The sequence below is a fragment of the Chiloscyllium punctatum genome, chromosome 20 (assembly GCF_047496795.1).
Source record: "Chiloscyllium punctatum isolate Juve2018m chromosome 20, sChiPun1.3, whole genome shotgun sequence".
NCBI classification, from domain to species: Eukaryota; Metazoa; Chordata; class Chondrichthyes; order Orectolobiformes; family Hemiscylliidae; genus Chiloscyllium; species Chiloscyllium punctatum.
In genome coordinates, this window is record NC_092758.1 from 16210161 (window position 1) to 16232693 (window position 22533).

The 22533-nt window shown below is 40.7% G+C and overlaps 1 protein-coding gene across 1 annotated transcript; it reads right to left on the reverse strand.

The window, feature by feature from the left end:
- Positions 1 to 924: 924 nt before the first annotated feature.
- Positions 925 to 19778, reverse strand: LOC140491925 (15-hydroxyprostaglandin dehydrogenase [NAD(+)]-like). The gene is made up of 7 exons (XM_072590399.1): positions 19634 to 19778; positions 11885 to 12008; positions 10538 to 10644; positions 8347 to 8443; positions 5008 to 5084; positions 1516 to 1664; positions 925 to 1149 (listed from the first exon to the last, which is right to left on the reverse strand). Exons 1-7 carry the CDS (start codon positions 19724 to 19726, stop codon positions 1008 to 1010), a joined length of 789 nt encoding a protein of 262 aa, XP_072446500.1. The 5' UTR covers positions 19727 to 19778; the 3' UTR covers positions 925 to 1007.
- Positions 19779 to 22533: the final 2755 nt, after the last annotated feature.

Sequence of the window (22533 nt, forward strand, 5' to 3'; positions counted from 1 at the left end):
ACAAACTATTTTACTGAATTTGTCTTTGCCAAAGTTACGTTATGGGATGTTACTATATTGGAACAGTTGCAGTTTGTTAACTAAATAATCTGTTATTCTACTAAGTTTTCCAAGACAGTTAATTTATTCCAATTTTTCTTTCATTTGTTTGTATTTTAACTACAGGGTAAGAATAACATGTATTTTGCTTAAAGCCGACTAGCGTAACCAATTGAATTACATCTGGAACATAGTGTCTTACACATGCCTTTAAATCAGAGAGAAGTTCGGGTCCACGTTACCTTCTTGTTATAATTGAAGAGGGTTTGGTCTGGTCCATTACAGCTCCAACATGTAACTGATTGTGAATTAGTAACATTTAATGATTACAAACCAAAGTCTTCTGCTGCTAACAATTACGCAATTCGTTCTCAGCCATGTGAACAGCTTGTGATTGTGAACAGCAGAGGGAGAAGACCAGACATTCACCAGATCAGGAGATCTCTCTGTTCTCTGTTGCAAAAGCCAAATTAGAACATGAATAAAAATGATTTATCTTGCTTTCAGCAGTTGAAAGCTATGACTATTCTGAAACCTATATATCTCCAGTAACATAAGAAACTGGGCATGGATATCAATATTGATGAATCCAACAGACATTTATGCAACTAACTATTATGAACAACCATCACTTTTCTCAGCCACTTGGTAGCTGGGTCAATGTTAAGCCATTAGTTACTGGAAGCATGCTACTCTGTTGTAGAGTGTGATGCTTCAAGTGATCGGAGGTAAGATGCAGTGTGAGATCTTTATACCCTCAGGTTTCATTCTATGCTGTAGCAATGGTATTATCAGCATGCTTCTTACGAGAACATAACACAGCCTCGATCAGTTCTGATTTAAATCAACAATTTAATATGAAAACACCAAAAGGAGCACCACCAATTAAACTGGTAATCATTTTATTTTTGACCAGGTTTAAATTTTCCACTGTTCTCAGTGACTTGTTCTTTGAATCCATTAGGTCCCTAAGTAGATTTTGGATTTTCTGGAAAAATCGCAGGGAGGGCTTCATACTCAAATTTACCAATTTCCAATGCCTTCAGCAATGCCCCATTCCTGGTCTGATCCATGACGAGCTGCAAGAATCCCTCTGCAATCTGTGAGGTCCTGGAAAAATCAGATGGTAATCCTGAACATTCATCTAATTAGTTTAAAATATCCCACAATCAGAACTCAAATTCTTTCAGTGTGTTAAGGCAGCACACCACTGTGCTTTCTATCCAATCTGGGAGGATCTAACTAGCAGGGTTGATAAAGGAGAAACAGCCAACATCATTGATTTCCAGTCAACATTCCAAGGTAGTTTGCATATCTGTTCTCACATCATTCTGCAAGTGCTGAAGATTCAGAAATCAATCTGTGTCACTTCATGGATACCACAGGTCATCACTCTACAAATACTCCTTGTCAACACTTGAACATGTTTTCATCCTATTGATTCTAACCCCAGTTCCTGATTATGCACATACTCACTTCAGAATTCCATATGTGGCGACCATCTTCTCAAGCCATTCCTTCATGCCCGGAGCCGAGTCTGATTGAATGTTTGTCACAAGTGGAGTTTCGACGACTCCAGGACACAACACTTGTAATTGAACCCCATGCTCCTCAAGGCAGGTCATCTGAAAGCAGAAACTCTGTAAGATCTCATACTCTCTGAGTTTTATAGAACTTTACAAATTCCTGACAGGAAGCTCTCAGGTCCCGGTTCGTGTGGAGTTTTGTGATGATGGCCCATCCTGACTACAGCAGACTGGGGGATCAGCAGTTAATGTTTTAATGTACTCATTGGATAAGGGCATTGCTGGCTAGGCCAGCATTTGTTGCCAATTCCAGAGGGCAATTGAGAGTCAATCTCATTGCAGTGGTTCTGGAGGCAAACAAAGTCCAGACCAGAAAGGATGGTAATTTCCTTCTTTAAAGAACATTAGTGAACCAGATGGTTTTTTTCCAATCACCTGCAGTGGTAGGATTTGAACATCTGATTCCAAAGCATTCCCTGGGTCTCTGGATTAACAGTTTAGTGATAATACCATTCGGTCATCACCTCCCCATCTAGCCCAAGTTCCTGAAAAGTGTTTGTGCTTTGTATGAGGTTCACCTGAGAGGCAGCACAATTCAAACACATGTAACTGTCAGGGGCATAAATATATTCAATCCGATTAGATTTGTCTGTCAATCCCTATACCTTCGGCTCACCTTTCATTGGAGATGTAAAATGTTTGGAGCAAGCTGCCCTCTTCAAGACTCACTCGCCATACAGCCTTCTAGCCATTCATCAGTTTGAGGAGTATCTCCGGCTCCATCTATGAGGATCTAACTAACAATGTCATAAAGCAGAAGCAGCCAATGTTGTACTTTTGGATTTCACTGAAATGGTTCATGGGATTGTGGATAATATATTAGCATGCATAAACAATCAGTTGATGAACAGGAAACAAAGAATTCATTCTCCAGTTGGCAGGCTGTGACAATTGAAGATCCACAATGATCAGTATTGGGGCCTCAGCTATTTGCAATCTATGTTAATGAATTTGGCAAAGAGACAGAGTAAGATATTGACATTTGCTAACCATTCAAAGCTAGATAAAAATGCCAGCTGTGAGGAGGTCACAAAGTGGTTGAAATAATGCTTAAGTAAATTAAATAATAATAATAGTGTGATAAATATGCAGTTATGCACTTTCTTCATTATTGTAGGCAAGCAGAATATTTTAAAAGGAATGAAATTTGCAAAGCTTGATGCTCGGAGAGATTGATGTTTACTCAAAGAAGGTAAACAAAGTTAGCACGTTGGTCCAGTAAAAATTAGGAAGGCAAAATGCGTGTCGCCTTTGCTTGCAAGGAGATTAGAATACAGGAATGAAGAAGTCTTGCTACAATCCATGAGTTAAAAATGATTCCTTATTTTTGACTTTCCTTTGGTTGTTGGGGAGAGGGTGGTCATTATATTTTGCGCAGTATTTGAAAGTGAGGATAGCAGATGCTGGAGATCAGAGTCAAAAGGTGTGGTGCTGGAAAAGCACAGCTGGTCAGGCAGCATCCAAGGAGCAGGAGAGTCGATGTTTCAAGCATAAGCTATTCATCAGGAATTGAATGCTTATGATTACGCTTGTAATGTTGACTCTCCTGCCCCTCGGATGCTGCCTTTCCAGCACCACACTTTTTGACTCTGATTTCCAGCATCTGCTATCCTCACTTTCAAATACTGTGCAAAATATAATGACCACCCTCTCCCCCACAACCAAAGGAAAGTCAAAAATGAGGAAGCCATTTCATTAGGAGGAAGAGTTGAGTGGTAGGAACCTGTTGCCTTCCAAAGTCCCATCAACAAAAGTATTGTTGAGGAGGGTGTTCGGTAGCTTTTCCTTTTGGAGGCCAATTGAATCTCTTAAGTAATCATTTAATGATACCATTCACTGTCACTGGAAAATGGAAGCTTGACATGGCTACTCAGCGAACCCTGGGATTTTTCAGCAACAGCGTGGCAGGGCTGGGGACAGGGGCAAGAGACAGGGCAGAGATGGGAGCATTGACATGCACATTGTATTTGACCGAAGGACCCTGCATCAAAAAATATGGGCTGGTGTGCTAAAAGCCACTGTACATGTGATTTCTTCCAACCTTATGCCAACCCCAACTCCACAAGCTGCATATCATCTACACACACCTCTATCTAGGGATCCATCCTCCTCTACACTCCAATGTAATACTGACAATGGCCACCATTCACTTAATTGATTGGAAGGCCTGAAGCTGTTCAGAGAAGCACCTGATTGCCATGAAATTGTGTTGTGTCTCCAGGAGAGAAGCAATGCCAGGCTTCCAACAGTTGTCCTAGTGATCGGTGAGGCCCCTATGTGATGTTCTCCTATCAGTAGAAGAATGAAAGATGGTCTAATTGAACTTTGTAAAATTCTGTCAGTATGTAGAGATTGTTTCCCATGGCTCAGAAATCTAGAGAACGGGTTCAATCATTTTGGTATGAGATGAGGAGAAATGAGGAAGTTCACTCAAAGGATAGTGAAACTTTGGAGCTCTCCATTCCAGAAAATTACAATTTAGTTGTTGAATACATTTCAGGCTGAGATGGATCTTTGGTCCCTCAGGGATATGAGGGATAAAGCAGGAAAGTGGTGTTGGAGTCCAAAACCAGTCATGATCGTATTGGTTTAAGCACACACATAGTTGATTGAATCTTCTATTTCATAAGTAAGAGATGCCTGTCAATCAAACAGTTGGTATCTTCCATCTACCACCTATCACCACCTAGGAGCGCTGGGATTACATAGAAGAAAAGGAGCCATGGAGTGTGAAAAAAACAAAGTTCATGGACCAGCAGATGCCACTCTTGGAGATCCAAGTATGGTGTAGTTGGGTCCGAGTGGACACAGGCTTACACAAGGCAGAAGTGAGGACTGCAGACGCTGGAAACCAGAGTTTAGATTAGAGTGGTGCTGGAAAAGTTCAGCAGGTCAGGCGGCATCAGAGGAACAGGAAAATCAGGTATCCTGATGAAGGGCTTTTGCCCGAAACGTCTATCTGCTTGCTCCTCGGATGCTGCATGACCTGCTGTGCTTTTCCAGCAGCACTCTAATCTATACACAGGTTTTCACAAGGAGCCTAATGGCTTTTGTATCTTCCATGCCAATGTTTGGCACTTATCCACCCTGGATAGCCATCCCACTATGTGAGACTGTGGATACTCAGTTCATGACTATATTCAAGGTCATCATTGACAAACTTTTGGACACTAAGGGAATCAGGGGTTATGGAGTTAGGGTGAGAAAATTAAGTTAAGGTCCTAACTGAGCTCTTATCTTATTGAGTAGCAGAGCAAGCTTCAGGAACAATGTGGCCTGCTACTTGATCTATGGCTGGTCCTTGATCTTAGTTTCTTACACAGGATTAGTGCATTATTTATACAGAAAACAGTTATTCTTTGCAGTATGACATAACACTCACAGCCAGCGATGATGTGAATCCTACCACGCCGAACTTGGAGGCTGCATAAACTTGTGCATGCAAGAAAGGACACAGACCTGTTCACCACAAAACAGCAGAGAGTTAGCATCAAACACTCCATCAAACTGAAACATGTGAATATATGGGAATGTGTATACATGGAATTAGGTAATTCAGTCCATTCACTACTTTCCCTTCACATACACAAATAGTCCTGATCACATTTACCTGCATTTACTAAATCTAAAATTTAAACAAAAGTTAAGCAGTAAACAGTCAGTCATAAATAACTTCTCTAGGCAATGCTTCGACCAAGAAAATCCACTTGTCAATCAATCTATATATTCCTCACATGCAGTATAAATGTAGTTTTCTGTTTACTTTGTTTTTTCTTGAGAATTGCTGTGATAAATGCAAAACAATATGGATTTTGTTTAGCTACATTCTACATTTATGTACTATTAAAGGACTATTTAGATAAATGCTAATCAGGACACTGGATATATTCCCTGGTTTTCTTTAAAACAGTAGCAATGATAACTTGTAAGTCCCCTGAGGGGGCAGACATAGTTTCATTTTAACATCTCAGCTTCTGATAGCAGAGCAGGGGTTATAATAGAGGAGACTTAAAAAAAATGTTTTGACTTGTGTTGCAATCCAAAACTCAAGGTCAACTGTGTTTGATTAGGCTGAAGCCAACAGGAACTGATAGGAGACTTTACAATGGGCTGTTATGTGAATGTTATGTGAATATAATTATGCTGAGAAATTCAGGTCTGCTAAGAGCTAACATTGTGGGAAATCAGTAACTACTGTCTCTACCAAATAAGGTCAAAACTTTCAGGATTGGTCACGTACACAGATAATTCAAAACAAAGCACACATTTGGCACAGATCTGTGTAGACAGCAGCTTAGGAAATCCTTAATTTTCAGCAAGACTTCAAAGAATATTTCTGCAAGAGGTACACGAGGTCAGGTGGTGAAGACAGTTCCATCTCAGAGAATATATGTTATTTGTTTAAATCCTTAATAAATTAATTGTATTTTATAGAGCTCTAAGTGTCTACATTATATCTTTGTCTACATATGTACTGTTGTCGCTCAGAGTCAGGCAACACTGTTGTGGGTCTCTAATGGTTCTTGCGCTGGAAAGTGTAGATTCAGTATATTTTCAGCAGTACAGATTTGATGGGCCAAAGAGCTTCTCATTTTTGTGTGCTTCTATGGACTATTAAACAGTCACTAACTGTAATGGAAAATTATCCATTTACTGTAAAATTTGAAAGAGAATACTTTTCTAAAATTTAATGCTGTGCTGAGCTTTGTAAACAATGCTTTGATGAGGTTTGTAGCCAGCTTGTCTCTGTTTGAACTTTGGAAACATTCAACTTGACCTTGCAACAGTCGAATTTAGCGAAAGCTGAAGAACTGTTATGTCCAAGACGAGGGGATGAGAGAATAACAACTTGAGTTTTCCCCAGTCTTTGCCCTTGACAGCATGATAAGAAACAGTATAAGCTGAGTATCTGAACAATGCTCAGGTACCCCTTACATTAAGGCATCTAGCTGAATGTACTGGGTCAATTCTGCAGAATTTAAATAAGGCTCCTTTCTTTGCTCATGCTAACAGTTGAGTCAAGTTGATTTAATTTCCACCACACTAACAAATCCAGTTGTTATGAAGATGTGGGTGCACTGTACCTTTAAAAAGAGTTAAAAAGTTGGTAGAACTGCCTGACTGTACCAAATGTTCTCAATCAGGTAACAATGTAACACTTGGTTAAAAGCTAGATTAGCTGGTTGCCTGGAAATGACAAAACAGATTTAAATTAGGCCAATCAGTTTAAATTATACCTCAAAAAATACCAATTTCCAATCAAATTTCAATTTAGTATATTGACCAATTTTAAAGGCCAATGATACAATCTGAAGCTTTGGGGGCATAAGAATGGGGAAAATTGAACAGTTAGGAGGAGAACTGCCACACCACCAGCATGTAGAGACTCCCCGAAAAATAGCTTCTTAAAGGTACCTTTTTCAATCAGTAACCTGTAAAGCAGAAATCCCTAAGAAAAAGAAAAGAAGACAGAAATACAAAGAAGAACCAAAAGTTGCCTGGTTTTGAGATGAAATGTTTTGTTTTGTAAATCTTAATCAAGATTTTTATCAGACCAGTATCGTAGTGGGGAAAATAAAAGATAGGTTAGAGGAAGGAGTTGTAAATAGTTGTTAGTTAATTATTCTCTGTTTTACTTGAAGAAATAACAGATTATTGCATGGGATAAATCTTTTCTGTGTTTCTAGTTTAAATGAAGCAGGAGTGTTTACCCTGCATTGCAAACAGTTACAACACCGGGCAAACCCTTCTGCTTAATTTAAATCAGCAACACAGAAAAGATTTATCTCATGCAATAATCTGTGAAAATTCGAGAGGCCAAGAACTACTAAAAGTAAAAATTAACAACTTTATTTCTTAAAGTAAAACAGAGAATAATTAACTAATAACTATTTACAACTCCTTCCTCTAACCTATCTTTTACTTTCCTCTCTACAATTCTGGCCCAATAAAAATCCTGATTAAGATTTACAAAACAAAATTTCTTATCTCAAAACCAGGCAGCTTTCGGTTCTTCTCTATATTTCTGTCTTCCTTTCTTCATCTTTGGGATTCTCTTTCACAGGTTACTGATTGATAAAGACACCTTTAAGAGAGCTCTTTTTTGGGCAGTCTCTACATGCTAGTGGTATGACAGTTCTCCTCCCAACTGTTCAATTTTCCCTGGTCTTATACCCCCAAAGCATCAGATTGTGCCATTGGCTTTTATGATTGTCAATATACTAAATTCATCCTTGATTGAAAATTGGTATTTTTCGAGGTATAATTTAAACTGATTGGCCTAATTTGAATCTGTTTTGTCGCTTCCAGGCAACGGCTAACCTAGCTTTTGACAAGTGTTACATTGTTACCTGATTGAGAACACTTGGTGCTGTCAGGTAGTTCTACCAGCTTTAACTCTCTTAAAGTTACAGTACACGCACATCTTCATAATACAGTAAAGAACTCAGGAAAAACCAGAAGTGATTCGAATGTAATCATCTTGTGATTGTGAATGGCTTGAGGTGAACTTGAAGGGAAGCTACAGAAGTTGAACGATGTTGTGAGTTGAATCAGATGACCAGCAGCTTGTGTGAAGGTTAAATGTATTTTCCTTTGCTGTATATTACATGTAAAATGACTTCCCCTGAATATGTAATTTGTCCACTGTGGATGTTCTTCAGAATCCTCAGGAAACATTTAGGATATTCATTGATAAACTATTGTTACTTTGGTTACTTACCTGCTATGGAGGCGATATTAACAATCACTCCTCCTTTCCCTCCAGTCTTTTTACTCATGTACTGTATTCCTAGATAAGTTCCTTTAATTACACTGACCTGCAATACAAATACCATAGGAATCAATAGGGAGCAGGCCTGTTCAGACAATGTTAAAAAAATGACATGTACAGGCAGTTGCAAAGTACAGAGAGATATATATGGACAGCAAGCTACATTCAAATTCACCCAGCAAGAGTACATTCAAGCGTTAGCAGAACACAGAAAAATTAGGTGATAGTAGAACGATAAGCAGTAAAACACTGTGGAAAGGTGCAGAATGATTTGTGGAATAGGCAGTCTGTTAAACAGGGTGGACAAACTCGGGGTTGGCAAACTGGTTACTGGAAAAAAACTGATCCGTTGAATGAAGAGGATATTCAGTGGAATGAGCAAACTGGTTGCGGTGCTGTGAAGATTGGTCAGTGAGTGGATCAACAGGTTGGTATAATGGATTAAATCAATCAGTGACCTGGTTAATGGGATGGATTTGGGATCCAGATTCATATCAATGTGGTGAGATTTGAGCAAATATGTTTCTGAATAAATATAATGACCTGGTGTTTACTTTGAATGGAAAGATAAGAAAGGGAGTGATTGACACCACTTACAGATAATGGGCTTAAAAGTTGAACAAAGGTTAACAACAATTCAACATACTGTCCAAAAGGGCAAAGACAAAATGCTATTGATAAGTAGTATTAGGGAATAGTTAATAGGTTAATAGTTAATATTAGTAACCCACTGATATCTGCAGAAAATTGATTAGCATATAGCTGACTGGCCGTGGTGATGGAATGTGACTGGTGATGATATTTCCCAGCAACCAGTCCTCAGCTTATGCTTTTTACCGCACTTAACAATGAATTACATTGTTTTCATTCCTGTCTGGAGTGGTGATCACCCAGGCCAACTTTGAATGTTCATTGTCATTTCCTTTGAGAAAGTGATAGAGGTAATATTTCCTATATTTGTGTGGATGTTATCCAAGCCTTGCTGTATATGGATATGGAACATGCCTATATAATAGACTAAAAGGGATGGAATTGCTTACTAATTTTTCTTAGGTACAGTTTTGATGTTCTAGCACAGGAACAAGATCATAATTATCAAAAGTAGATTGACCAGGAAGGTGCCAGGAATTTGTAATGACTGAATTATCATGATCAATTAACAGACTGTAGTCTTCTCCCACCTTCATGGGCATCTCCTGTTCCCTTGGCACAACAGATGCCTTCACAGAACCTGAACTTGTACTTCAATATTTGTTCCTGTTTGTGAAATGTCATAAGAACATACGAACAACATATGCCTTCAGCTGTACAAATATCTTCTGCTGTTCAATAAGAACAGTTAAAATCTTCTAAGTCAATGGAAATATCATTACCAGCAAATTCTACTCCAAGCCACCCACTATCATGACTTGGAAATATATCACCATTCTTTCAGTGTCGCTGGGTCTTATTCCTTGAATTGCCTCTCTAATGGCATTTTGGGTGGATCTAAAGCACATTGACTGTGGCAGTTTAAGAAGGAGCTCATCACCACCTTCTCAAATGTCCGAGGCAACTATACCCATATCCCATGAGCAAATTTTAAAATTGTCATGGTGTGACGTCAATAAAATCAAGGGAAATTATTGCTGGTCATCAGATCCCATCCATCTTTCTTGCATGTCTCAAAACCCCCATCCCATTCTCCTGACAATCTCAGATCACAGCACATCCGTGATAAAGATCACTTGATTTGAGGAAAAGAAGGCTTCAGAACTTATTCTGGGTCGGGACTTCCATGTCTATCATTGGTTAGTGGTGCTTAGAAGCATGAGCTGTGACAAGACTGCCACCATCATTGTCTTAGCTGGCCAGGTTCTAAAGGAATAGATGTCAGATAGAGGTACCTCTGGTAGTGAGGGATCAAGGATATAACCTAATTATCCTCAGCCTCAGCAACCTATCACAGAAATACATAATGTTGCAATCTATTGGGTGTAGGATATTATCAGAACCATTCTTTGACGAGTCTAACATTGATTTACAGAATTAAACCTTCAAAACATTCATCTCCAAACTCAACCACGTTCCAGTTTCAATAATTGTTATTTGAGCTTACATGAAATCCAATTAAAATAAGCAATATACAATCGACACATACCAGGTTTATACTGAGGCAGTTCTCCCAGTTTTCCTCATCAAAGATCCCTGCATTGTTGCATACTATGTCCAATCTCTGAAATTTTTCAAGCGTTTTGCTGAAACAATCTGGAAAAGACAATGAATGCAGTTGATTAGCAAAATTTACAACATCTTTGAACAAACATACCAACACTAAATGCATTCCTCAGAATTATTCATTAAGTTACTGAGTCATAGGGTCATAGAGAGATATAGCAGAGAAACAGGCTCTTCAGCCAACCATGTTTATGCAAACCAACAAACACCAAACTATGCTAGCCCCAATTAACTGCACTTGGTCCATAGCCTACTATGCTCTGGCATTTTAAGTGCTTGTTCAGATGCTTCTTAAATATTGCAAGAGCACCCATCTCCATCACCTTTTCAGGCAGTGCATTCCATATTTCCACCATGCTCTGGGTAGAAACTTTTTTTCCTCAGGTCTCCTGTAAACCATTTACTGTTCACTTTAAACGTATACCCTCTGGCCTGAGATACATCTGCCATGGGGAATAGATTTTCTTGATTCCCCATGTCTTTGCCTCCCATTGTTTCGCATATTTCAATCAGATTACCCTTCAGTCTGTTTTCCACAATCTGAAACCATCCAAATCCTAAAATAAAAGCCATCTGTACATTTGCACAAAGCATCTCCCCTCCTCCACACACACACTTGAAAGATAGGAAGAGTGTGTGACAACAAACTATTGAGGAATATACCTGTTTCCTAGCAAGAGGCAACAAACTAAGTCTTTTGGCCAGAACTGGACAGACTCTGAGAACCATTATCAGGAGACCTGAGACACTAAACTAGAACATGTACTCACTCCTGGGACACTAAACCAGGACCATCTAAACCACGACCTACACAAGGAGCAGGTACTGAACACCACCAGTGTCTAAACAAGGAACACTTGGACTGAGATCCTCCACCAGGAACACTGAGACCCTGAAACCAAGGCACACAGAAAAGTATCAGTTGGTGCCTGAGCAGATTCAGGATTGAATTCTGGAATCTGTGCTCCCATTGAAGTGTCACATTTCTGGGTGGATATTTACCCCCTGCTCTGAGGGCCCAATTTCTAAGTGTGAACATATACTCATCCTCTCAGCAAATGGAAGTTGATCCTCAATGCTGTATTGATTATATTTAATCAATCATATTGCAGTGTATAAACTTACTAATGCCAACAATGTAACTCCCATTCACACTCACTCCAGCTGATTGTTACTCCCAATGATTACAGCAAAGCATCTGTTTAGAAACTAGTCATTCAGAAAGAAGAAGTCAGTGGCATGTTGATAAAATTAGTGTTTGAATTGGTACCTTTCAGCTGATTCTCAGATCTTACATCACATGGAAGGAACAAAATACTCTCAGCTCCGTAGATTTGTTCAAAGTCCGCTTTGGTAGCCTCCCCTGTGGGTACATTGACATCCAACAGACTCACCTAAAAGAAGCAAAGCACGTGGTTCAGTCCTACAGGATCTTAAAGCAAATGGATGGGTCAGTCAAACTGTCTGAGGAGAGCTTGGGTCAGTCAATGGTCCATTTTAATTCCTACTTCTAATCCTGACCAGACAAATGAAAACTGTACACTGAATGTCTTCTGATTTTTTCTGAATGCACTTCTGTTGGAGGATGCTTCAGCTCTGATTTGGTGCAGTGCTCCTTGGTGGACATAGTGCAGAGATTTCTCATTCCTAGAGCATGGGCTGTTGCTTTAACATGAGTAAAAAGAATTCAGTCAAACCAAAGCTTCTTTCAAAAGCAACAGCAGCTGAAGAAAGTTTGCAGTAGTAACATCATTGTATTAATAACCTAGGGGCCCAGCGTAATGCTTAAGGGGGATATGAGTTGAAATGGTACCAAGCTGGAGGTGTTTTAAGACTGAGAGGGGACCTGATGGAGGTGTAAATTATTCTGAGGGGCTTAGACAAGGTGGATGTGAAAATGTTGTTCTCCCTCAGTTGAAGGGTCAATAATAACGGGACATAATTTTAAGGTGAAAGCAGAAGGTTTAGAGGAAAGTTTCTTTTCATCCAGAGGGTGGCGGGGGTTTGGAATGCATTGCCTGGAAGGGTAGTTGAGGCAATAAACTTCACAACCTTTAAAAAGTACTTGCATCAGTACTTGAAGTGATACAACATTGAAGGCAATGGACCAAATGCTGGAAAGTGAAATGAGTGTAGATTTAGAATAGTTTTATCAGGGGAGACCAGATGGTGTTGAGTCAGCTTTGGGAGGATGGGGGTGGAGTTGGGCCAGGAGTGAAGATGTTTGGTGGGATGGAATGAGTTGGAAAGTGGGTTTGGGATAGGTCATGGGCACGGCGAGTCAGGTGGATAGACTGTTTGTCAGTTGGAAGTGGTTGTAGGTTTGGGAAGTGCTGTCTAAGGATCGTTGGTGAATTTCTGCAGTTCATCTTATACATAGGGTACACTGCTGATTTTGAAGATTAGTGGTGGAAGGAATGGATGCGGTGCCAATCAAGTGGGCTTGTTTGTCCTGGATGGTGTCAAGCTTCTTGAGTGCTGTTAGAGTTGCACTCACCTGGGCAAGTGAGGAGTATTCCATCACACTCCTGACTTGTGAGTTGTCGATAATGAACAGGCTTTGGAGAATCAGGAGGTGAGTTATTTGCCACAGAATTTATAACCTCTGACCTGCTCTTGTGTGTTTATGTAGCAGGTCCAGTTGAGTTTTTGGTCAATGTTAATCCCAAAGATGTTGGGTTTCAGAGATGGTGACACCACAGAAAGTCAAAGAGCATTAGTTTGTTTGTTTCTTATTGGCGATGGTTATCATTAGCATTAATATGGCATGAATATTTCTTGCCACTTGTTAGCCCAAGCCTGGATATTCTCCAGCTGTTGTTGCATCTGAATATGGAGTGCTTTCTTTTTTGAGGAGTCACGAATGGTGCTGAACATTATGGAATCATCATGTATGAATGATTTTATTGTCACATGAATTTTACAGTGAGAAAGACAATAAAATACAATGAAAAGCCTTTTCACTGTCATCTTGATCTTGTGCCATTTTGAACAGTTTTAAGAATAAGAAAAATAAAAAAAGTTATGTATCAAAGAGATTCTATCAGTCCTGAGCCAGCTCATCTTTGAACATCCCCATTTCTGACCTTATGACAGAGGGGAGGTTGTTGATGAAGCAGTTGCAGGTGGTGCCCATAGTGTTCAAGGGTGCATAGAGAGGTGCATTTAGTCAGGGGTTAAAGTAAAGTAATATGATTGGGGAATAGATCTGTGAGAGTTCCTATTTGGAGGGTTGGTGGGGATTAGTTGGGCCAAATGGTCTGTTTCCACACTGTAGGGATTCTATGATGACTCTATGATATCTCATCATGTGATCATATGATTATCAGCTTGGGACAAGTCGTCAAAGCTCCAAAACATTATATCAAAACTGAATTATGAGTTTTGTTAACACTGATTTTAACTGTCTGCAATATTACTGAATTGACTCTGAGCCTCTGTACAATTATGTTTGGGATTGGTTTTCTTTTGTGATTTTGGAGAAGATTTATAGCTCAGGTTGAGGTTCAGATTGTAAGTTTGCTCGCTGAGCTGGAAGGTTTGTTTTCAGATGTTTCATCACCATTTTAGATAACATCATCAGTGAGCCACAAGTGAAGCGCTGGTGTTATATCCCGCTTTCTATTTATGTGTCTTGGTCTCTTAAGGTGGGTGGTATCATTTCTGGTTCTTTTTCTCAGAGGTTGGTAAATAGGGTTCAAATCAATGTGTTTACTGATGGATTTCCAGTTTGAATGCCAGGCCTCTAGGAATTCCTGCGCATGTCTATGTTAGCCTGTCCCAGGATAGATATGTTGTCCCAGTCGAAGTGGTATCCTTCTTCATCTGTGTTTATAGGATACTAGTGATAGCGGGTCATGTCTTTTGGTGGCTAGTTGGTGTTCGTGTATCCTGGTGGCTAGCTTTCTGCCTGTCTGTCCAATGTCATGTTTGTTATTGCCCTTGCATGGTATTTTGAAAATGACATTTGTTTTGGTGGTTGTTTGTGTAGGGTCCTTTAGGTTCCGCAGTCTGGTAGTCATATTAGAGATATCTTTGATGTATGGTAATGTGGCTAAAGTTTCTGGGAGCATTGTGTCTGCTTGTTTGGGTTTATTGTTTAGGAATCAGTGGACTGTGTTTATTGGGTACCTGTTCTACTTGACTACATTGTATAGGTATTTTTCTTCTGCTGCTCATATTTCCTGGGTGCTGCAGTGTGTTGTGGCCCATTTAAATAAATTAATTATCTGTACATACATACGGAGAGGGACACCATTTCAACTGGGGCAATACATCCGTCTTAGGACAGGCTAAACAGATTCAAGCACGGGAATTCCTAGAGGCTTGGCATTCAAACCGGAATTCCATCAATAAACACATTGATTTGGACCCCTTTTACCAACATTTGAGACAAAAAACTGGAAGTGATATCATCCACCTTAAGAGACCAAGACACATAAATCAAAAGTGGGCCATAACACCAGTATCTCATTGGAGGCTCACTGCTGATGTTACCTAGTATGGTGACGAAACATCTAAAAACAAACCTTCCAGGTAGCAAGCAAACTTACATCCTGTTTTTCTTTGGAAAATGGGAGATATCTTATTTCTCACAACACACATGGAATATACCTTTAAAGGACATGCTTATGGTGTCAGCACTGTATCTGCTGTGACCTATTTTCATAAAGATCTCTGGCTCCATCCTGCTGATCTCCATCCTCTTACAGCATAACATGCTGAGAGAAGCATGAGATAGTAATGCATCTGAAGGACTTAGCTTAGTGCCAGTCATACAAATGTCTGTTGGTTGAATGTACAAAACCTAATTGAAGTCTTCAGCGCTATGTGACCCACATCTCATACTTATGTTATGGGTGTTAATGTAAGTATCAGGATAGTTGCAGATCATCAGCTATCTCACCACTTCGCACTAATCAGTACAGTGGCAAAAAGACAATGGGAATTGTTGTGTAGTTAGGTAGCTGGGTTTTGGGTGAATTCAAGTTTATGGCATATAGAATATGGGAAAGCAGCCAGGAGTACACTGGAATAGTCATGTGTGGAGGTAAATGAAAGCATGGGTGAGGGTTTCAACAGCAGACCATCAGAGAGAGAGGCACAGTAGTGTGATATTACAGAGATATTAAAAGATAATATAAGATGGTGCAATTGTGAGGACCGAAGTTCATCTCAGAATCAAATGCAACACCAAGGTTATGTACAGATTTGCTGAATCACAGATCGTTGTCATGAGGAGGAATGAAGTCAGTAGTTGGGGAATGGGGCTTGGACAGGAAAACAAAAATAATGGTTTTAATCTTCCAAACATTTAGTTGGAGGAAATTTCAATTCATTCATTCCTGAATGCCAGAGTAGCAGCCTGATAGTTTATCAACAGGGGTGAGCTAGAATTGAAGATTAGTTGGAGAGTGAGTTTACCGATTGGTTTGGAGATGGCAACCAAGGATAGTCCATTTCTTCAAAGATAAAATGAGAAAGCTGTATTCCCCTATTTATTTACATATTCTGTATTGTTTGTGATCATGTAAGAATTCCCTAATATAAAGTGTAATTTAAATAATCTACTTTACAATTATTGTTTATGTATCTCAATATTAACTAAAGAATTCAGAAACCTTTAGTGCTGCTCATTAATTTTAACTAGATCCCCTAGGACTGATTAATTAATTGAACACTAATAATATGATAAATTCTTAAATCTTCATCTTTTATTCAAATGGTTTTTGTTCATGGGACATGCAGGTGGTACACACTGCTGCCACTGTGCATCAATAGTGAAAGAGGGAATATTTGTGCATGTGTTGACAATCAAGCAGACTGCTTTGTCCTGGATGGTGTCAAGTTTCTTGCTTATTGCTGGAGCTACACTCATTCAGGCAAGTATTTCATCACACTCCAGACTTGAGCTCTCGAGATAGTGGACAGGCTGTGTGAAGAGGAGAGGTGATTCACTTGCCAAAGGATACTGTGGTAAAAACAATGACTGCAGATGCTGAAAACCAAATACTGGATTAGTGGTGCTAGAAGAGCACAGCAGTTCAGGCAGCATCCAACGAGCAGCTGTGTGACCTGTACTTGTAGCCACATTAATTATATGGCTAGTCCAGTTGAGTTTTTGGTTACTGATAACCTCTCCCACAACGACATCAGGATATTGATAATGGGGAGGGTTTGGGAGGGTTTGGGGGGTGGGGTGGGGGGGAGGGGAGCAGTGAAGGGATTGGTTTCAGTAATGATACTCCCATTGAATGTCAAGGAGTTATGATCAATAACAGTCTTATTGATGATGGTAACTGCCTGATACTTATGCTGCACAAATACTTCTTGATATTCATGTCTTGCTGCATGTGGGCAACAGAATGTAATCTGGATGGGGGCCTTCAATATCAACCACCAAAAGTGACTTGGCAGCATGACTACTGCCCGAGTTGCTCAAGTCCGAAAGTATTTAGCAGCTACAGGTCTGCAACAATTGTGAAGGAGCCAATAAGAAGGAAAACCATACTTGACCTCAACTCCCCCCAGTCAGACATGAATTAATGTAATGGCAGACACTATGGGCCGAATGGCCTGTTTCTGTTTCTATGTCTTATGGTCAACCCGCAGAAAACAAGGATTTACTGCATAATATATCTACAAGAGTGCAGGAATTTAGCAAAGCTCCTCAGGCAGTACCTTCCAAACCTGCGACCACTTCCATCTTGAAGGACAAGGGCAGCAGCCACCTGGGAATGCCGTCACCTGCAATTTTCCTCCAAGCCACTCACCATCCTGACTTGAAAATACACCGCTGTTTGTTCACTGTCACTGGGTCAAATTCCTGCAACTCCCTTCCCAACAGTACGTCTAGCTACAGCACATGGACTGCAGTGATTCAAGAAGGCAGCTAACCACCACCTTCTCTAGGGCACTAGGAATGGGCAATAAATTCTGGTGCAGCTGGCAATGCCCACATCTTAAAAGTGAATAAAAGCAAGGTCATTGAAACAGTTAAAGACTCCACTCTGAAGAACTTTTGCTATTATGATGACAGACTAACGAAAATCAAATTAAGTTACCCATATACCTAAACAAAAACAGAGATTGGTGGAGAAACTCTGCAGATCATGCAGCACCTGTGGACAGAAAGCAGAGTTAACAATTTGAGTATAGTGACTGATTTTCAGAACTGATAGTAGCTAACAAGGCTTGGTACATATGCTGAAGACAGAGGATGGTTGTTGTAGTAAAGGAGTAAGTGATAGGTGGAGATGCCATCTTGATGGGAGAGTAAAACAGTGAGTCAAACAAAGGGACCATACAGAAAGAAGAGCCGTTAATGGAGACGATAAGTAAGTGAAAATGGGTTAGCTGTGCTGAAAGCTGTCCATACGATGACAAGGCCCATATGATGACAGGACCTGAAGCATATCTTAGATCCAACCCTCCAGCTCAGCACCGCCCTGTCGAATTGTCCTACCAGTCTATCTTCCTTCTCACCTATCTGCTCCACCTTCCCCTCCGACAAATCACTATCACTCCCCACCTGCATCTACCTATTGCCTTCTGAGCTAACACGCCCCCCCCCACCTCCAACCCGGTCGCACCCTCCTATTTATCCCTTCCGCTGCCTCCACCAACCTATATTCCTGATGAAGGGCTTATGCCCGAAAAATTTGATTCTCCTGCTCCTCAGATACTGCCTGACCTCTTGTGCTTTTCCAGGGCAACACTTTCAGACTCTGATCTCCAGCATCTGCAGTCCTTGCTTTCTCCCCACACTACTGCAGTAAACCCAAGGCAGAGATGTTGATCAGGGAACCAGTGGTGTGTTAAAGTGACAAGAGGGCAGGACTTACACAGTTAATATGGTGGGTGCTAGGGAACAATACTGAATGAAAAGACCTTGAGGTGCAGGTGCATATTTCATTGTTTATCTGCGACTCAACTTTCAATGTCATGAAGCAGGCATTTGGCATATTTGCCTTCATTGGTTGGAACATTGAGTATAGGATTGGGCTATCCTTTTGTGGATATAAACAATATTGGTTCGGCCACTTTTGGAATATTGTGTTCAATTCTGGTCTTCCTGCTACAGGAAAGATGTTGTTAAACTGAAGAAGGTGCAGAAAAGCTTTACAAGAATGTTGCTGGGAAGGGAGGGTTTTAGATATAGGGAGAGGCTGAAAAGGGTGGGGCTTTTTTCCTTGGTGTGTGGGACGCTGAGGGTTGAATTTATGGAGGTTTATAAAATCATGAAGGATATGGATAGCGTAAATAGCTATGGTCTTTTTCCTCGGGTGGGAGAGTCCAAAACTAGACTGTGTAGTTTTAAGTGAGAGGGCAAAGATGTAAAGAGGACCGAAGCCACACCTTTATCACACAGAGGGTGATGCACGTAGGGAATGTGTTGCCAGAGGAAGTTGCAGAGGCAAGTAAAATTTAAAAGACATTTAGACTGGTACACAAATAGGAAGGGTTTAGAAGAATATGGGCTAAATGCTGGGAAATATGACTAGGTCAGATTGGGGCGTCTGTTTGGCAGGGAGGGATTGGACTGAAGGGTCAGCTTCTGTGCTGTACAACTCTATCAGACTTTATGACTTTATAACAGGAAACGTTTTTGCTGACAGAACGCAGGTATTCTGCAAGGCCCTCACCCAGCCTACCCTTCACCTCCCCATCAAGAGACCACATTGTGAGCGGCGAATACAGTAGATGAGGTTGCTTCAACTGCAAGGGGCGTCTGCAGTCTTGGATAGTGAGGAGGAGGGAAGTAGATGGGCAGGTGTTACACCTTCTGCCGTTGCATACTTCCCGCCTGGTAATTCCTGCAAACTGCTGGAATATAGTTTTCCCTGCAGTTAAATTCCAATTTAAAACTCATTATTCAACCTAGCTTTTACGTACCGCTTGTTCCAGATCAATCATCAAGTTAAGACAAACTGCTGCATTTCTGAACACACTGCGCGGGCAATCGTCGTCTTTCTTTGCATGGGGAAATTGACGGGAATGATTCAAGCAGAATTGTTACCTTAGCGCCGTTCTTCAGGAGGATTTCAGCAATTGCTTTCCCAATGCCTTGGGCAGCACCAGTCACCAGCGCAACTTTCCCCTGGAGCTCCATTGTAGCACTGACGGTGGACTTTAGCGATTTGCTCCTATACTTTATGAAGTGTGCGCAGTTAACTTATCACGAGTAAACATTTGCATGAGCTGCTGATATCTATCTAAACACAGAGAAAGACAGAAAGACCACCCCCATCCTCCTGACCTGATCAGTTTCCTCCCCATTCCTTTTTGTTTTTGCACCAATCTGAAAATCCATCACCCTCCCACTGTTCCCCGCCCTCACATTTCTAGCTCAAGGCCAGCATCCACACTATGGATTGGAACAGTTCCTCTGCCTTTAAACCAAGCAACGTTTGATCGGGGAAAGGGTTATCGTTATCTGAGTTCACTCTGCCTTTGCCCTCTGCCCAGTACCCAGGCGGTGAGCTGTCATAACAAGGTCCATTCCCTTCAGTTTGAAGAACTAAGGAGCGTGGATTTGGGAGAAGGATGGTGGGGCTCTGGAATGCACTTCTGGAACATTAGTTGAGGCAGGAAACCTCACAACCTTTAAAAAGTACTTGGAATGATCACTTGTAATACTGTAACATTCAAGGCTGTGGGCTCAGTGCTGGAAAATGGGACTGGTGTAGACTTAGAATAGTTTATAGGTGCCGACTGGATGGGGCAAAGGACCTTTTCTGCACTGTATGATTCTAAGGGTCAGAGCAGGCTTGAGGTTTTCTCTGAGGTTGTTGGAGGTGACTGAGGGTGAGAGACACAGAACCTGTCCCCGCACAGGAATGTGCATTGACTTGAGACATAACCCATGAGGCTGCATTCCAAGAACTGAAAAGGGGGCAAGGATGATATTTCTTCACCGGCCTGCAATGGGCTAAATGGCCTTCTAGTGCCACCGATCTTTAAACACCTAATCCTCGTATTCATCCGCACTCAGTAACTGCAGTTTCTGCATTCACCACCTCCACCCTCCCCCCCGTCCACCCGTCCACCAAAGGAAAAAGTTCACATTAGGTGTAAATAAAAATAATTTTATTCCATAAGAATCAAACAACCTGAATACGGTAACTCCCCACTTGACATTGACTCATTAATGTTGTTTTACTTCAATATTATTAATAATATAAATGTATTAATTTAATATTGAGTTTTTGATATTTAAACATGAATTGAATATTTAAAACTCTTGCAGTGTGTCTACATGCACGTCTGACGTCTTCCATTCCGACTCTCAGTCCTGTTGTTCTTCTTGCTTCCACCCTGTATTCTCACCTTCAAAGTCTCCAATGTCTATTATCACCACCACATTAGCTGCTGTTCCTCTTCTGGGTCTTAGTGCCTGGCTTCCTAATCAGCATATGCACTGACGTCGTGAACTTCACCTAGAGGCAGAGGTTGACAAAGCAGGTAGTCATGAGAAACAAAAACAGAAACTGCTGGAGAATCTCTGCAGGTCTGGCAGTTTCTGCAGCAAGAAAGCACAGTTAATGTTTTGAGTCCAGTGCCCATTCTGTTTTCTGCAGTTCTGATGAAGCGTTGTTAGAATCAAAATTTTAACTTTTCTTTTCTCCACCGATGCTGCCAGATCTGCAGAGTTTCTCCTGAATGGTCTATTTTGGATTCGTATCGCAGTTGTTTGATCTATGTTGGGTAGTTATGAGACTTCAGCTGCTAACTGAAGAACAACTTATGCCATTATATGGAGCCTGATCAGCTTACAGTGATAAAACTGCAAAGTGGTGGAGAAAGTCAGCAGATCTGGCATCAACTGTGGAGTGGATATACCATAATCCAAATTCATCCAACCTTACCTTATAGCTAACACATTCCAATCCAGGCAATATCTTTGTGCCCTGTCCAAAGCCTCTACATTGTGAAACATTAACTCTGTTTTCTCTCCACAGATGCTGAGTTTCTCCAAAATTTCCCTTTTGTTCAAGATTTTTGTATCAGTTCCCCTGAACTTGTTTATGATTTATTACAACAGCCAACACTGTTTCATGTCAGTTGATTTCCCTGGAATGTGGATGGCTGAAGGGTGACCTTACAGAGGTTTATAAAATTATGAGCGGCATGAATAGGGTGAATAGACAAGGTCTTTTTGGTCCAAAACTAGAGGGCATAGGCTTAAGGTGACAGGGCAAAGATTTAAAAGGGATCTAAGGGGCAATGCTTTCATGCAGAGGTTGGTATGGATATGGAATGAGCTGTTAGAAGGAGTATTGAAGGCTGGTACAATTACAACGTTTAAAAGGCATCTGGATGGTTACATGAGTAGGAAGGGTATAAACAGATATGAGCCAAAAGCAACAAGATTTATTTAGGTTATCTGATTGGCATGGATGAGTTGGACCAAAGTCTGTTTTTGTCCTATATATCTTTATGACTCTAACTGCTCAGTTCTTGAGATTATCAGTGTGAGTCTAACAGAATTATTCTCCCCACTAATTCAGCTGAAACATATCCTGTAAGTAATGCTTTTCAAAAGCCCACTATCATTTTAAGGGCTTTTAAAAATTTTGTTCATGGGATATGGGTGTCTAGATAGACCAGCATTTATTGCCATCCCTACCAGCTACAGGGAAAATGGTGGCGAGATGCCTTATTTAATCCCTGTTATCTTTGCCGGTCAGGACATCCACAGGGAAGGGGTTTTAGGATTTTGACCCAATAACAGTGAAGGAACAGCAATCTATTTTCACGTTAGGATGGTGTGCATTGAGGGGAACTTGCAGAGGGTGGTGATTCCACTTATCTACTGCCCTTGTCCTTGTAGACCTTATGAGTATGGAAGTGACAATTAAGGAGGTTTGATGAATTTCTGCAGTGCATCTTGTTGATGGCGCACTCTGCTGTTGAGCA

Coding starts and splice junctions, on each gene's coding strand:
- LOC140491925 (XM_072590399.1), bottom strand. CDS start 19,726: ATGGAGCTCCAGGGGAAAGTTGCGCTGGTGACTGGTGCTGCCCAAGGC. Junction 12,009..19,633: donor TCCTGAAGAACGGCGCTAAG/GTAACAATTCTG, acceptor TGCTTCTTTTAG/GTGAGTCTGTTGGATGTCAA. Junction 1,665..5,007: donor GATTCACATCATCGCTGGCT/GTGAGTGTTATG, acceptor TTCTGCTTTCAG/ATGACCTGCCTTGAGGAGCA.